General features: G+C 40.7%; 1 protein-coding gene across 20 annotated transcripts in view; it reads right to left on the bottom strand.

The window, feature by feature from the left end:
• Positions 1-17,161, bottom strand: part of FOXP1 (forkhead box P1) — a 553,244-nt gene that overhangs the window by 5,323 nt on the left and 530,760 nt on the right. For 19 of the 20 annotated variants that reach the window (XM_081852731.1, XM_081852742.1, XM_081852740.1 and 16 more), the window contains 2 exons: positions 16,218-16,287; positions 9,286-9,452 (listed from right to left, as the gene is read on the bottom strand). In XM_081852731.1, the coding sequence (XP_081708857.1) occupies positions 9,286-9,452; positions 16,218-16,287 (237 nt within the window). Of the gene's footprint in view, positions 1-9,285; positions 9,453-16,217; positions 16,288-17,161 lie in introns of those variants that run through there. The other variant, XR_014154059.1, reaches the window with a different exon arrangement.

Raw genomic sequence — 17,161 nt, 5'->3', positions numbered from 1 at the left:
CAACCCTGTTTGGGTTAGATAAAGTGACCCACAATTCAAAAAGGTTATTCAGTTCTTTAGAATAAAGCACCTATTTTTGTATAATTAAAACACCTATCATTTTACAGCAACTGGAGTTGTTTTTTCAAAGGTTTCTGAGAACCTGGAAATACAATCTCTCCTACCAAACGAGGAAGATGACAAAGGGGGGAGAGACCCTAAGGTTCTTGAAACTCTCCCCCTTTTTAATGGTTGATATGGTGCACAGCCTCCCCCCCGCCTGTTTTTTCACAAATACATGTCACATTGTGAATCTTAGTTTGGCTGCAAAGGGCAACGGGGGAGTGGGGGAGAGAAATCCTAAGAACGCCAAGATTCAATAGAAAACAAAACCAGGAAGCAAGCCTTTGCTTCTTTAAGGTTTCTTCGTGGGATTTAGGGAAAATGCTCTCGAGTGACACATTAGCTTGATTAATACAATCTTCGGAAAAATAAATGAAATAAGCATCTGTAAAGCAAAACAGTGGTTTATCAGCCCACTGAGCTTCTGGAGGCTGGGCTAATCATCGGTTACTGTGTGTTCTGCTTCTCTAGTTAACATGCAGAACCTGTGAGGCAAGTCTCCAGAGGACGACCCCAAGTGAGGTTCTATCATTAATCAACTTCAAGCAAACACAGCAAAGAGACACCATGATACATGCTTTAAACTCCAAATTAATGCATATTTTTACAAACTGTCAATAAGGGAAGAAAAGCCCTGCCAGGAAACACAAACGGAGAGGAAAAGGCTCGCTCAACACAACAATATGATAAGAAAGCAGAGTCCTAATGAGAATAATAACACTGTCAGCTGTAAACAAGGCAGAACATGATCCTCAGCTCGTGGTGGGCACTAAGGATGCACTAAAGAGATGAGATCTGCCAAATTTCTCATTATAGAATAGCACGTGAATAACCCATGGGGGAACAAGGGTTGATTATACAAAACGGGCATGATAACAATTGAAAAATGTTGTCCGTAAATCATATTCACAACAACCCCTTTACAAATACAAATTACCTTCCTCTTTCTTGTTGTTTGGTAGCTTTTGATATGTAAAATACCCCAGCAAGTAAGCAGTGTCTTGTTAAAGAGACTTTATAAAAGGGAATCAGATTTTATTGGCAATATCATGTGAACAGTAATAATACAACCCGTTAAGGAAAATCCAGTTTCCTTTGAAAATAATTGATGTTTAAAGCAATCCCCGAAAATAAAGTAAGGGTAAGTTCCAAGTCTCTCTTGATTTATAACCCGCAACCCTGGATGTTGCAGTCAATGAAATCTAACCCTTTTAATTTGGCAAGGCAAAATAAAAATAATAATCCAGTATGTAAACTTTCACTTTGAAGTGGTTTGAAATAGCTGGGACGTTCTGAGTGGATGGGAATGATACAACCCCAGAAAAAACACACACACACGTAGAAATGCCTGTTGTTAATACTGATCAGCATCAGCCACTTGGTGTGAAACCAGGAATCACACCATGAGAAGGAGAATAGCCCATGTAGGTGCCAAAAGGGAAGCAAGCCACATGATAGTTTCAGAAACTGAAATGAATGAAATGCAAACATTCATTAATATTAGTAGTGGGTTTGAAACTCTCCAGATGTGTCAAGTGCACCTCAAATCTTTCATCCAGTTCAGGGTTTTGAACTGTGCATTACTACATCAAGACAGAGGCTTTTGCCTCAACATACAGCTTTTCCTGAAAAGGATCACTGGGAAGAAATGATCCTTTTGCTGAGTTATTTAGTTTATGAAAGCCTGTAGGGAAACGTGAACTATATAACAGTTGCTCGTAACACGAGGCAGCAAAATGCACTATAAACAACACCCCAGTCAACCTGTGGCACTTTGATTGTAGCCTTATAGTGATGGAACTACTTCGTAGACTACCAAGGGCTGCCTCTCATGGGCGGTTTTTATGACTGCATTGAGAAACACAAGATCTGTTTGGCTAGATCCACAGCTTTCTATATAGATTTTTAAAATCACATGTAGCATTTTCCTACTGAAACTTTTTACATATGTGTGAATGGCATGGAGGAATAATCCTGTGTTGTCAAATTTAACAGCGAATATGTGAAATCTCTCTTTGTGTGATTCTCTTATTTATATGCTTGCATTCCCTTGTAGCTTGGCATTGCTGTATCACAGTAGGTGCTGAATCCAGGCAACAAATATAGCTGCGTAGGGTTAAAGGTTCATTTCTGATCTGTGTGTTTGGACGTTAGGGTTGCTGAGCAGAAATATACTTAACCTAATGGATTTTGAAAACCTCCATCAAGTGCTTGTGAGAGACATGGGTGCAACATCACCTTTAAAGTGGCTCCAGAAAAAGGGTCCTCTTCTGCTTGCACCAAAGGTAAGCTATGTTCCTAGCAGGGCAGATTTGTTTTCACTAGGTTGAAGAGAGTTCAGAAAGATGGGAACCAAGATTTGGGAGAAGGGAAAACCTGTTTCTCCTTCAACATCCACAACAAAAGCTGCGTTTTAGAATGGACCTTAAAGCAGAGGAAATGGTAGCTGTGAAACATTCATACTGTGAATCTGACATATACTCCCTTTTACAGTGGTGCCTCGCAAGACGAAAAGAATCCGTTCCGCGATTCTCTTCGTCTAGCGGTTTTCTCGTCTTGCGAAGCAAGCCCATTGACGGATTAGCGCTATTAGCGGTTTAGCGGCTTTTAGCGGCGTATCGGCTTAGAAAAAGGGGGAAAAAAGAAGAAAAAACCCCGCAGGAACTCGCAAGACATTTTCGTCTTGCGAAGCAAGCCCATAGGAAATTCGTTTTGCGAAGCACCTCCAAAACGGAAAACTCTTTCGTCTAGCGAGTTTTCCGTCTTGCGAGGCATTTGTCTTGCGGGGCACCACTGTAGTTCTCTTCAACAGAAAGTCTCGTTGATATCCATAATTATAAAATGTATATGTGATATTGGGCAAAAAGCTACCATGGCACAGGTTCAGAGCACATGCCTTCTCATGCTTATACGTTCAAAGCATATCAGCTCCTTATCAGTGTATAAGGTCTCAGATTCAATTTCCAACACCTCCAGTTAAAGGATTTCAGGTAGAATTATGGGCATGAAGAACCTCTATCCAAGTCTTTGGAAAGCCACCACCAATCAGAGTTGGCAATACCATATTAGATGGGACAATGGGCTTCATTTGCGTCCCTATATGCTACAATAACTTGAGTATATCCTGTCCATAGACAAGCACTGCTTTCCTAAAATAACCAATATGAGAATACTCACATTCTTTTTTTGGGCTAGGATACCATTGAGAAATGTGAAAATGAAAGAAACATTAGTTCACACATTACTCGAAACCCCATAACTGTTCAGAGTTGAAGAGCAGAATATTTTATATGTTCCACATGGTTTAGAATTCCTATATAAAAATCTTATAAGTCCTGTTACAGCTGGGAAGGGGGGCGGGAGAAGAGACAACAGAAAGAAAAGAAAGGCAATCTCCAAAGGTCAGTACTGGGAGTTTTAAAAAAGACTTTGCTTTTCCTTCCTTAGTACCAGAATTCCCAGTCATTCCTTTTAACTTACACGACTCTTCTGAAGGGGTTAACTATAAATAACCTCACTGAGTGCAACTTTCCCTTCTGTTTACATGCGAGTAATTCTTTTGTTTGTCCATTCTGGGAAGAGAGGAGTTTTTAATAAAGCTGATTGTTGTTTAAAGCCACTGTGCTCCAGTGGCGCACACAGCATGGAACAATTTGCTTTGTGGCTACCTTTGGAGCATGTCAGGATGAAAGTGTTATGTCCCCAAGCTGTAATTATGTGACTACTTTCTAATGTTTCAAAAGAGTGGAGTGGAGGGGTAAGGAGAGATTAGAAGGATTTTCAGTGTATCATAAAGAAAAGCAGTGAATCGAGATTTCTGCAGGAGTGTTATACTTGCTTAGCTGTCATGTTAAGGCGGCACTCTATAGTTTGTGATAAAGTTTAAAGGATACACCTACCGGAATTGTTAAAAACAATGTACTTTATGGCAGGGAAGTATATTTTGTAAAGGAAAAGAAGAATATCGCCATACAAGGTGCTCAGTAGAAGTAACTATCTAGGATGGTACCAATACCTTTGCGTTGAATACTGGTGGATAATTATATCCAGCTAACAGTATAAACTCTCTTGACATTTGAACATCACTTTGTGTGCTTTTCATGGGCGTCCTCAAGCAGAGGGAAATGCTCTCCCTGGATGAACCATAATCCTTGGATTCCCAGCTCTCATTCTTTTTTTCTTTTTCTTTTTTTTTGGGGGGGGGAGGTTCCTAGTACCTACAGATACAAGCAAACTATGCAGGAACTAGTCTCATTTGTGTTGTGAGCAACTAACCTGCTCCTGCCTCTCAGTGTTTTTAGTGGAAGAATGAAGTCATATATCAGTGACTGACATTTAGGAAAGAAGATCTAGCCAATTAGGCAAAGAGAAGCCTTGAGTGAATCACCCATTGTCTAGACTTCAGAGAAAACTAGAGTTTCTTTATAAGCCCTCTCTGCTGGCCTGCCCCGTCGGAGAAGTGATTTCTACTGTGCTCAAGACAATCCAGGTATCCAGGACTTTAGCATTAGCTGTGATTGGAGAGAGGTTTGTCATGTCCAAACCAGAAAGATAGCAGCAAAGACAGGAGTTCTTTCTTAGGTCTTATTTCACACCCCAAAGTGTTACTTAATCCTTGAGTATGTAAACGTTTTAAAAATTACTCTGCTGAAATAGATAAAGGTCCAGCATTATGATACCCACCAAGGCTGTGGCTGAGAACATGGGCTTTGCCAGCCCTGCAAAGTAAACCAGCATTGTTGTATTCATTTTGCTAGGAGGAAGGGGAATACAGAGGCTATGATACCGGTAATCCTGGAGTATAATCCAGTGTTGCTATGCTGACATGCTTGGTGTTTTTAACAAACTGAGTGCTCACTGGAAGGACAGATCCTGAAGCTGAGGCTCCAGTACTTTGGCCACCTCATGGGAAGAGAAGACTCCCTGGAAAAGACCCTGATGTTGGGAAAGATGGAGGGCACAAGGAGAAGGGGGCGACAGAGGACGAGATGGTTGGACAGTGTTCTCAAAGCTACCAGCATGAGTCTGACCAAACTGCGGGAGGCAGTGGAAGACAGGAGTTCCTGGCGTGCTCTGGTCCATGGGGTCATGAAGAGTCGGACACGACTAAACAACTAAACAACAACAACAGTGTGTGTGTGTGTGTGTGTGTGTGAGAGAGAGAGAGAGAGAGAGATTGTTGTACCAGTTCATTTAATTAAAGGCAGGATGGGGTGAAGGGAGCCAGGAGAAAAAATTCATGCTTCTTAGTTTTAGCACCGGTTTGGTTTTCAGGTCTACCCATAGGTAAGATCACATCTCTACCCACCGAGAAACAATCAAGGGGCAGATCTGGTACACGAAGTTTTTCAGGTACTTTGTCATTACTCAGTCACTAGAGCTACCAGAAGTGGTAGCCCTGAATCTCTGGTGCTAGTTATTTATTTGGACTATTTGGTCTCCTCCCCTCCCACCGGAGGGAAATATCTGCAGGCGACCATGTATCCTTTCAAGTCCCATCTTGAAAATACCACTTTAATGGAATCGCCCAGGTACTGCTATTAGTGCCTTGCTGAATTTTGAAGCTGAAGAAAATGCTTTGTAGAAATTGGATGCAAGACATTGTGAAAAGCTGAAGCAACAATTTGGCAGAAGACAAAAATCTAGATGCATCATCTAGTTCTATGTAAATTGCAGACTGTACGTCAGAGATGGGCAGTCTATGCTCTGACACCAAAAGTAGGAGTCTGCAGACCTGGTTTCTGTGGGATTTCTCTTTGCTTATTCCATTTGCCACCACCAGCGTCTCGACTATTACACTGCCTACTTCATATGTCATTCTGACATGAAAAAGTGAGTGGAATTTCCCTATGAAAACAGGCACAGCTGTAGCAGACAGCAACACACATGCCTTCTGCACAGTGGGATGAGATTGCGATAGATGTTGCCTACTTTTGAATGCTACCACAAAATGAAAGTGTGATCTATGGCCAGTGACCAGAGATGAAATGGAGGTGGGCAACTCTGTGATGATGCTTCTATTTTCTAACTGGCAGGTTAAAGCTTTATTAATTTATTTAATTTGTATACTGCCCTTCATCCGAAGATCACAACATAAAAATACAAAATGAAGACACCAAATACATAATAAAAAGCAAAGTGAACCAGTAAACCCGCCCCCCTCCCACAAGAGGACCTCTCCTCTTATTCCCATGAGTGCTAAGCTTGTAAGAAGCTTGAACCCTCCAAGCCAAATGGAAGAACAAAGAAAGCAATGTTATTTAACTACAAACACAGCCAATACCGAGACATAACATGTATAAACAGTGCAAGAATTCTTACCTGTGGCCGTGCTACAGTAAGATTTCCCCACCCCTGTCCTTCCCTTCATTATGTTCCTCATTATTTTTTATTTTAAGTGTCTCTTTATGAAATACAGTCAAACTGTGGCTCCCAAACAGCTCCGTTTTTGAACATTTTTGCTCCTGAACTCTGAAAATCCGCAAGTAAATGCTCTGGTTTTTGAACATTTTTCAGAAGCCGAATGTCCGACGTGGCTTCCGCTCCAGTGCTAGAAGCTCTTGCAACCAATCGGAAGCCACGCCTCGGTTGTCGAACGTTTCAGAAGCTGAACGAGCTTCCGGAACGGATTGCATTTAACAAGTGAGGTTTGACTGTACTGAAGGCGCAATGTTACATGTATACTGATGCCACTGCAACACTTGCAACTATTTAACTACACAACAGCTAACTGAAGATGCAAAACATCCCCCTGTGGTGAAATGACTTTGGAAATCCATTGAATATAACAAAAATAATCTCAAAAAGTTGTGATTTGATAAAAACCAATGCATGGCAAAAATAATTTAGGGTGGCAGTGGGCTGTGAGTCATACATGGCTGCCTTGGCTCTTTACTGCAGAAGTCTAACTTTAGTAATAATCTGGGTCTCGTCATAGAAACTGCGTACACATGATCACAAAAGTATTTAATGTAGTTTTCAGATGTCAAACAACTTGTACGTCCTTGCCCTAAAGGTGTGTCACAGATGCAAACTGAGTGATGGAAATTTGATTTCAAGGTATGTCAACACTTACTAGGTGTTCACTGTCACTAATTCTTTAATACTTTCTAGTTGTCCTAACTCCATTATAAAAAACACACCAACCCAAATATTGGCTTCAAAAATATCTTAAGTGCATCATTTAAATAACTCATCCATGGGGGAACTAGATGCTTTTACTCCTGCAAAATTCCGACATGCCAGGAAGTTTTCTAGGAATTAGAAACTATCAAATCTTTTAACATAGTCATGGAGAGAATAAAAGTATTTGCATGTACAACTGCCTGAAGATGAATCCAGTCAAAGAGCGCTAGAGGAATGTCATGTCATTCTGCTTTGGGAATGCTAATTAATACTGCACAAACAATCCCTGTAAAAACTAAACACATTCAAATGTTTTGAAGTAAATGGCAAAAGACAATGTTCAAATTAATTATTAATTAAAAATGAATGTTGCCATCTTTAAAGATTTTTTTTTCAAAGCACAATGTGCACTGATTTAAAATGCTGAAATATCAAAGTATTATGAGCCTTAGATTTCCTTTCTCCTTTACCCCCTGCTCAACATATTATGCAGGTGGGAAACTTTTTAAAAACCATTAAATGCTAATTACCTTCACAACTAATTATTAGGGTGGCGCTAGGTTAATGCTTTCCTACCTTTTGATTTAGACCTACTTTTGTCAATGCCTTATTCATATTACTTTGAAGTAGAAGGGCTACAAATTAATTCTTTTAACCATATTATTAATTGGCTATGTGATCTTTTGGCAACAGGACCAATAATTTCACGGTCACGTTCTGAGATACAGCTTGCTATAGTCCCTTCCAGTACCTCTAAAAGTGGAGGAAAGAGTTATTTGCAGTGCTAGTTAATCTATGTACAATTTTGGGGACTCGCAACAAAATGTGTTGTTGGTTTGATCATTCTGCCCTGGTTATCACAGATGACCCTGTGCTTATTCCGCACAATTGCAAAGCTCCTGATGAAAGTTTAGAGCCAGCCATTTCCCCACAGAATTGGGTGGCTTGCAAATTGCTGCATGCCTCTTGCAACAACGAAACTTTCCAGCACTCATGTAGTTTGGAAATAAATGTATGAACTTTAAAGCCAGCTAAGCGAACAATATAGGAGAGTCCACTTGTTTAGTGTAAGAATTGTGCTTTATACCCAACATTAGTTTTATAACAGTGGCCAGACACATTTTTCTGGAAGTCCACAGGGAAGATACATGGAGGAATTCAGCATCGTGCTCTTCTAAGCGTTCCATCAGTGCATACTCCTGCTTGCCAGACAAGTCATCTTCACTTTCCCCCTCCCCCGTTCAATGTTCTGGACTGTCTCCCAACCCAGCAGAGCAGATTTGGGGGAGGTGTGGGGCATGCATGGGGAGGGGGTGGAAGCTCAGTTGCGCTAGCAAAAGACCTTGTGCTGGCTTCTGCCAGCATGCCAGTTTAGTGGGATCCAGCCCCTTGGGCTGCAAGTAATGATCAACCATGGATTAGTTTTATGTGGGCAAGTCTGAATGAACCCAAGTACAGCACAGGAGTCGCATGCTCCCCCTTCCTGTGCAGGTGACAGAAGGTCTTAGGCTGCTCTACCAGATACCACCTATTCCTTGAGCTTTCATCCAGATTCACTTGCTTGCACAAAGTTTATGTGAAAGTTAGATAATCCCAGGTCTTTACTGAAAGTCTTCAACACAGGTGGTAAATGGAAACAATGGCACTATAATATCTTTAGTGGATTTGACCCTAGCATCTTGTGCTCAAGAGTGGAATCTCTTTGAACAAGAAGATTCCATTTTAGCCACCACGGAAAAACGGTGATTAATAGATCTTTCCAGATTCATTAAAGGATCCAAGTGGAAACAATGCATTAAGAGACAAAAAATCTCCCAAAGAAATGCATTTTCAGAATGCCATTTCTGTAAACTGGTTATTTACAAGCCAAACGACTGAGTGAAAAGTGAGTTAACAATGCCCAGGTGGATTTGTCAGACCAGAGTAAAGGTAAATGGTTCCTTTTCTTCAAGTTGGCACAAACATTTCTGGAGTTTATATTTTTGGCTTCACTGGAAGAGGGGCAGGGAGAGAGACCGGAGATAAATGTAAACAGCAGCAACATTCCTCTCTACTTACATTGCTTGCATAGGGGAACGTCCTGGGCTGCTGTCACTCCCATTACTGTTCGCATGCTCCATTGCACCATTAAGATCTTCCCGCATAGCATTGGCTAAACTGCCCAGAGTGGGATTTCCCATGGAAGCAGTAGTGTACAGAGGTATACTGTTCTCAGCCATTGAAGCCTGTCGAGTCAAAGAACAAGACATGAGAATCCATAGCAACACATGCTCATACATGTGCCACAGATCAGCTGCAAGGTAACACTGTTTGGACTGTGTTTTCATTAAATATAATGGATAAAATGTCCACTTAATTATTTCCACCAATGGCTAGAGTGCAGCTAAGATTTCACAAAGCTCTATTTTCTACTTGTAACTACCAAATGCAATATCACCCCATTCACACTCAGAGAAGAATTCAAACAATGACTGGGATAAATTAAATATGTTAAATTATAGATCTGGCCTTGGTTGTTTATTTTAAAAAGCAAACAAACCCGGAATGCAGGCAATCTGGATTGGGACCATAGTGTGGGTGAAGGGTTTTTTAAAAATGCCTTACCTCAAAAATTGTCCCCTTGCTGCTATTTACATTAGCACCAATGGCACTAGGATAAATTCCTAGTGTCACCAGATAGAGCTCATAACTCATGTCTGAAATTCTGGAGCTCTGGTGCCACTCAAGTGTACTAGATGGACCAGTGGTGTGACTTGGCAAAAGGCAGCTTCCTGTGTTCCTGTTTGCTCATTTTGTACTATGAACTCCTAACCATCTTCCCATGTGTTGTGGTGTAATTCCACATGGCTGTGCTTGTGAATATTACACCCAAGTATGCAGGACTAACAGCTTAGATGGATCTGTATGTGAGTTGATGGGGAAAGGTTATTTAGTTTAGGGGAAGTAATTGGGACCGGAATGTTTTCTGAGCTCTTCTAATGTGTATCATTCATGAAAACGGAATCATATTCAAGAGCAAATATTTTAGGCAACATCCTGGTAACATCATTTCCATATTCTTGTTTTGACTTGTGGTATCTGCTTTGACACAACTTTCATTTGGATGGATGGGACTTGCAATGGACTCCCACAAAATTCCAGTGAAATGAATAAAGCAGCAGTGTTTGGCTGCTTTGTTCTCCCATTGCTTGTCAAATGTAATCAAATTGCCAAATAGTGATTTAACCATGCCAATTCTGAGCTGCACTGGAACTTCAGTAAATAGGCCCTCATATTCAATATTCCCTGAGCCAGAGTAAAGTCTAGTTTGGAAGATTTCTGTTAAGTGGTCAATACAAACTCTTAAGATATAAAAATGAGATATTCACTAGCTTATTCAAATGGAAAGTAGTGCAAGAATTGGACTTAAGTGCATGCTCTTTACAGAAAATGAACTGATAAACCATTTATTTGCACTTGCAAACCTGAGATGAAGTCCTCACTTGTTCTTTATATAGTTCATTTCTGGTGCCAAGGTCTTTACAACCTTCATTTCACTGAGACTTACGACAATTTAGTGAGGCAAGACAGTTTCATTCCCACTTAAAAAAATGAAGGGCTAAGACTGAGAGCAAGTGACTGGGCCCAAGGCCACCCAAGAAGTATGTGGCTGCACTGGAATAACAACAAAGGCCTGCCAGGTTTCAACCAATATGTGATCCACTAGACCAGCTCCCTGGACAGAGTCAAGACTAGTCTGTTTGCATCTTAAAATGCAATAAACACACAGCCTGTCCTACTCTACTAATGCAATTTTCTAGTGAGTGGAGGTGCATGAGAAAGAGAACAAGGAGGGAGAAATCACAGAAATGCTGGAAGAGGCAAGATCGCAAAATACACATAGCATCAAAAAGGGTAAAGAAGAGTTAGGCCAGAGAGAGGTTGACTGGGGTTCACTTTTTTGTGGGATTTAAAAGGCCAGGTGGAAGCAGGAGGGGCAGCAGGAAGTTGATAGCCCTTTAAGCAATGATAGATAGGTAGGTAGGTAGATAGATAGATAGATAGATAGATAGATAGATAGGTAGGTAGGTAGGTAGATAGATAGATGATAGATGGATATTTAAAAGAAATATTTAAAACAGCATTGGAGGTGGAGTAGTTGTGTTCTTGGAAACATTCCAGGCACTGCTAGTACATGTGCAGCCACATTTTACATCTCTCACACTGGCGAAGTGAGAGGAGGCATGTCTCTGGTTCAGTCTGAAACCGGCAGAGTGATCAGGACTGACTTGGGGGCAATGCTGTCAAGTGATGGCAGCTGGGCCAGCTCAGGATCCAGCAAATTGCAGGCTAGGTTAGCCCCTTCCCTCTTAGCAGCAGTACCTCTGCCTGCCCATCTGTTTTCTGGGCGGAATGGGGAGTTTTGTGCCATGAGCGGAGACTGGCAAGGCTCAGCCGAGGGATACCTCCTCCGCCCAATCCAACCCTTGTGTTAAACCTTTTAAAACTCTGCACCCCCCGCCCTCGCTTGCCTGCACTTCTTAGACCTGACATATGCCTGTCTTTGGGAGCAATCAGGCTGGTGGGCACAAGCCAGGAGGGTTTTTCAGTTGTGGCCTCACATTCGCAGGCCCTCTTGTTTGTTGCAGCAATGTTTTTTTTTTTAAATGATTTTAATTGGCCTGGTGAAATCTGTGGTTCCTTTTAACTATAACTGTTTTGTCATTTTAATGTTCTACTGGGGCTAGCTGCTATTTTAATGTATGCCCTGGCTATTTATTCTCTTTATTATTTTAGTGTTATTGACTGTTCCTAGTTTTAAATTATGCATTTTATATATTACAGTTACATATTTATTTGGCCCATGTACCTTAACGTGCTGCCTTCTGAGAATTTCTCTTTTTAAATATGGGACACAAATCTATTAAAATAAATAAATGAAATATAAGGGCAATTAATTTCTGAGAGATGCTTTTTACAAAAAGTAGGAGATTCTGGCTCTCTAGTGTTCAGCCTGTCTGAGATGGGGGGGAAATGGCCTTTTAAAGAAATTAGCACTAAACAAAAACACCCACCAGCTAATCACAGTGTGGATGTGTGCTACAGAGGAAACAATTTGCAAGTTAGTCCACATTGAACTACCTGGCATTGCTGAACTTTGAGATGTTTTGACTCTTTACTTACTGCCGTGTAACCTGAAGAAACAGATTCAACACAGTCGTCACTGGTGGCTGCAGAAGTCTAATGCTTTTTTATGCTCTATCTAGCGGCCCTCCCCGAAGCACAGTCCCTATCTCTATGCAGTGCAATCAAAAAACTACTCTAACGAAGAGGATTATATTAATCTTTTTTTATTCAAGATGCAGAAAAATAATTTTGATGAAGTGGGGAACATAAGACTCATGCTTCCTGCAGTTTGAGAAATAATGAGTCACGCACTTCCCACCACCAAGATAACTTGTAATTGCAGTAAAGTAATTTATTTAGGAAGAGCCAGAACAGGAAAAGCACCTGCTATTCCCCCCCCCCACCCTCCAAAAACCACAGGTGGCCAAATGGACAAATTCCATTCAGAAGCAACAAGATAGATAGCAACAGGGAATCTTCACATGGCAACATTCTGAGATGTGGATCAGAAATGTTAATCTGGAAATTCTAATGGTGTTTTTCCCCACTCAAAAGCCCTCGGGGCCGTGATCCAAAGGCACATGATGCACCACTTACAAGCACCACTTTTCTACATTTTTTCACAGCTTCCCCATGAGTCACTAGACACAGCCCTTTGGTTGGAACTTTCTATCTTTGGATATGTTTTACAAACTTAGAGTTGCCTCCTCCTTTTACTAGGCTCCTGTCATATCTTGAAAATGCTTTGTGATTTAGGAGGGGAGACTACAAAGAGAACGTGGGAAACACATAATTAAACAAGGGAGAACAGGAGCGTCAGAGATGTTCATTCATTCCTTTTGCTTCACTTTGTGTTCCACCAGGTTGAGCATATCGGTAGATCTGACGGTTGTTTCACCCTTGTCTAGCCTCAGAGAAGTAAATCACAGGCAGAAGTGCTGCCTGCTGAAAGAGTTTAAGGAACCAGCTGACAGCAGATGGATTGCAAACGGAGATACTGTGCTTCTGGGAAACTATTGCAGAAGACAGTTACCTCACCTATAGGACAAGAAAGAAAGCGAATGTGGGGATATCCCATGAAACGGAGCAAAAAAAAAAAAATCTGTTTCTTGGCTTTGAATGACAAGAGAATGACAGAATGGTTTGTGACAGCTGAATGAAGAAGGTGCCACGTCCTGGAAAATCCACCAACAATATAAGCCAGCTTGCATGCTTAATGAGTTATGTTTCAGTAGTCCTCCAAGCTGAGATGATGGAATGGGAATGAGTTGTAATGACTATTACCACAACCAGCAAAAAGTGGGCACATGGCTTGATAAATGATGATCTCCCAACACATGCCTATCAACCATTTGTTGCTTACATTGCTATACAAAATAGTATCAAGCCATCAAAGATGTTTTGCTTGTTTTTGCAGCAGAGAAAAGGCATTTTGCATGGTTTTGTATTCGGCTTAATTGCTCAAGGCTTCCTAAAAGTCACAGCTTTTGAACTAGGATTCTTTCTAGAGATGTGGAGCATTGAGAGTCCCGACAAAAAGAGATGGGACACTATATGCTCAACAAGGAAAAAAATTCTATACACTCACAAGCAGTGCTTTAAAAAATGCTCACTCCCTTTCTGACTGAGCCATGTATATAAACTGGAGTTAATTTGAAAGATAAGAAACAAAATAATTCTATTCCAGATGGCGGCCACATGATTTTTTTTGCACGTGTATTTGTCATGTTAGCTTCCACACATTTCTACATTTTCAGTCATGGATATTCACTGCAAAACTGCTGTCCACAACACTGAGTGAAGCTTGATAAAATGTCTCTGGGGCCTTCTTGGGTTTTGTTCCTCGTTCACAAAGGCCCTCCAATGTTCTTTTCTGTTCTGGGCACGTGCATAAGCATTTCCGTACCTGTGTGTGCACGCCTTTTAAAAAATGGCTAGGGTGTGCTTAGGTGAGGAGCAAACAGAAGGACAGGTGTGTGAAAATAACTCATCTGCTGAAAATAAATGAATGAATCTGCTAAGTAGCTTCTACACCAGCAGTAACTACAGATGTGTAATGGGTTGTTTTTATTTACTGTATTTACAATGGTAAGGGGAAATATGGATTAATTTTTGGGGGGAAAGGGGGGGCTGACATTTTGATGTTGTCATGTGGAAGCTGCAAAAAAAATATGTGCCCAAGAAGCACCAATTCCACAATACACTCCCTTCTGGAAGCACCCTTAATTTAATTTATTAAATGTTATTTGAAATATATACCACCTTCCTCTTGTGTATGTTTTTCTTTTTTTAGTCACCCCCCCTTTTTTTTAGGTTAAATGATGGTGGTGCAGGAGAACAGAAATTACTGTTACGTTATCACATAATACAGGGCGGGGGGGAGATGACGACAACAACACATGTCTTAGAACTAAAACACGAACTGTTCTGTATGATAAGCATATTAATTGAAATTAGTCACATAGCTAACAGAAGCTGAAGGAATGCTGGATCACTTCATTTTTGCCTTTCAGCCTCATGAATGCAAAATGTGCTTGTAATCTTAATACTATTCCGCAGACGGAGCATGTCTTTAAAAACCGCACTTCACAAGACTCGAGGGAAAATAAGATCCTAATGAATGGTATTTACAGTTGCTTCATTTGCACATGCTTTCATTTGCTTTTCAGAAGTTACTACATAAACTGAAGTAATTAGGGGTAATGTGGGGCTGCTACTCCCTTCTTAATCAATCCCCTTCTTGTTTTAAAAGTAAAAGAGAAAGTCCAGCAAACGCTCTCAGAAATGCTATGGCATGAAAAATGCACGTATACTGCGACTCTGCATCCAGATAGGCTTATGACAATAAAACTTATTACAGTGGGGTACAGGCAACTGTGTCATGTCACCACCTACAGTTTTGCATATTGGCCAAGTAGAATGTCTTCAGAAGCATTTTCCATAGACACAAACAACGTGTGCGTGTGCGCACATATGCATGTGTGGGTATGCAATCCAGCTCAGTTATAATCAGTGGGGATTTTCTTGTTGAGCAGAATCCGAGGTGGATTGCCATCTGTATGCGTGGTCTGTGCATCGCAAAAATTAAGAAGAATCATGAAAACGTATCTCTTTACAGTGACAACCATACAAATGTTTATTAGTTACATCTATTTCCACACCAAACATATTGAGGGGAAGTAGTGAGAATGTTTTCTGGGGAATTTGAACACAAAGCTGTGAAAAAATACATGCTTTTGGTTGGCCTATGTAATTTTTATAATTTTGCATGTCTAGAAAATGTCCAGAAGCTTGTTTATACATTCGTAACTGCTTACCCACGTGAGAAAGTATCTAGACATTTCCCTTAAAATCATTTGTTATCGGCAGCACAAAAGTGACATCTCTTTTCTTCAGCGTGATGCAAGTGTTAGCTATTTCATAACAGAAAAACAAGCATCTGAAAGATCCTTAAAAGAAAAATCTCTCTCTGTGTGTGAATCTGCTTTCCCTTTAAAGCCACGAACAATAGAAGGTCATGTGATACAGTATCCTATCATTCAGCACATTAATAGCTGTGCTAGAGTAATTACACTTGTGGTATTTTTGCCTCAAGTGAAATTCTGAAATAAGAGGATGGAAATTATGATACTGCTGATAAATATTAATAAGTGAACTTTTAATTTTTTTGCCACAATATTCAAAATGCTAAGCATCTAGCTAATGCTGAAGCGGCCTGATATGTGTTTGCCTCCAGGGACCATGATGCTTTATGCACTTAAGAAAAAAGTTTAACGGAATTAAAATTTAATATCTAATTAGAGCAAGGCTAATATATTTTGAAACGAGTAGGAAGACACACACACACGCCTATGTGGCATATTTGCCACACTCATTAATCTTACCTGTAAAGCAGCACTGAGAGGTGAGCAGTAGGTGTGGCTGGTCTGCATGTTTTTAATAAGTGAAGGGTTTCTGCGCAAGGAAGATAGGTAAAGAAAGGGTAAAGTTAAATACAGTCAAATTTGCACTTCCAGAAGGCCAGGCTTTCTCCCGTACCAGAAAAAAAGACAACACATAATAAACATAGTGGGGGTTTTTTGTTTTGTTTTAAACTACATAGCTATTTTGACTGCCCTCACCTTCACTGAATATGTATTTCAGGTCTAATGTCATGTTTTGGTCTCAGAGCTGAAAGTACCTTTTAGATGTTCCCTGAGCTGCATACCTCTGTGCAGCTCCCACACAGGTGGGAGAACATCCATATGAGGCAGCCATGCAGGCAGAAGATGCTCACATGGGTCTTTCCCACAGAACTGACACTGTTTTCCCTATAACATGGGAAAGCAGCAAGTGCGTCAGCCGGTGTCGAATCATTTAAACATTCTCCCAACTCTGCGGGAGCTGTTCTTGGATGTGAAGCTGGGAGAACCTCTGAAGGGCATATTGGTCAAGTTTGTTGGTGTCTGTTTTTCAGTTGCACCCACCATAGTTTTTCCTGGACTTCTTATAATGAAGGCCCTCCACAAAAGCATGTAAGGCGTGGAAAAGAAAGAACTATTCATCCATCCCCAAACATCTCACATCCTCTGTTCCTGTGTGAGACACCATTCTTCTTGACATGGCTTCTGACTGGAAGGGAGCTACTTGTGCCAGAAATCCATGCAATGTTTTTAGAGGCAAAAATAATTCTTTTGTGTACCTATGTTGGTCAGGCATCACTGAATGATCCAATGGTGCCTGAAGTATGTTGTTGGAAGTACCTAAGAAACTAAGTGTTTTACAATACACAGTGGGTTGGTCATAATTTAGTAGGACTTGTGTTCCCACTGATTTCACTGGAACTTAA

The sequence above is a fragment of the Podarcis erhardii genome (assembly GCF_964252035.2).
Source record: "Podarcis erhardii genome assembly, chromosome: 2".
NCBI classification, from domain to species: domain Eukaryota; kingdom Metazoa; phylum Chordata; class Lepidosauria; order Squamata; family Lacertidae; genus Podarcis; species Podarcis erhardii.
The sequence above is the reverse complement of the archived record's forward strand: the minus strand, read 5'-3'. Positions and strand labels throughout refer to the sequence as shown.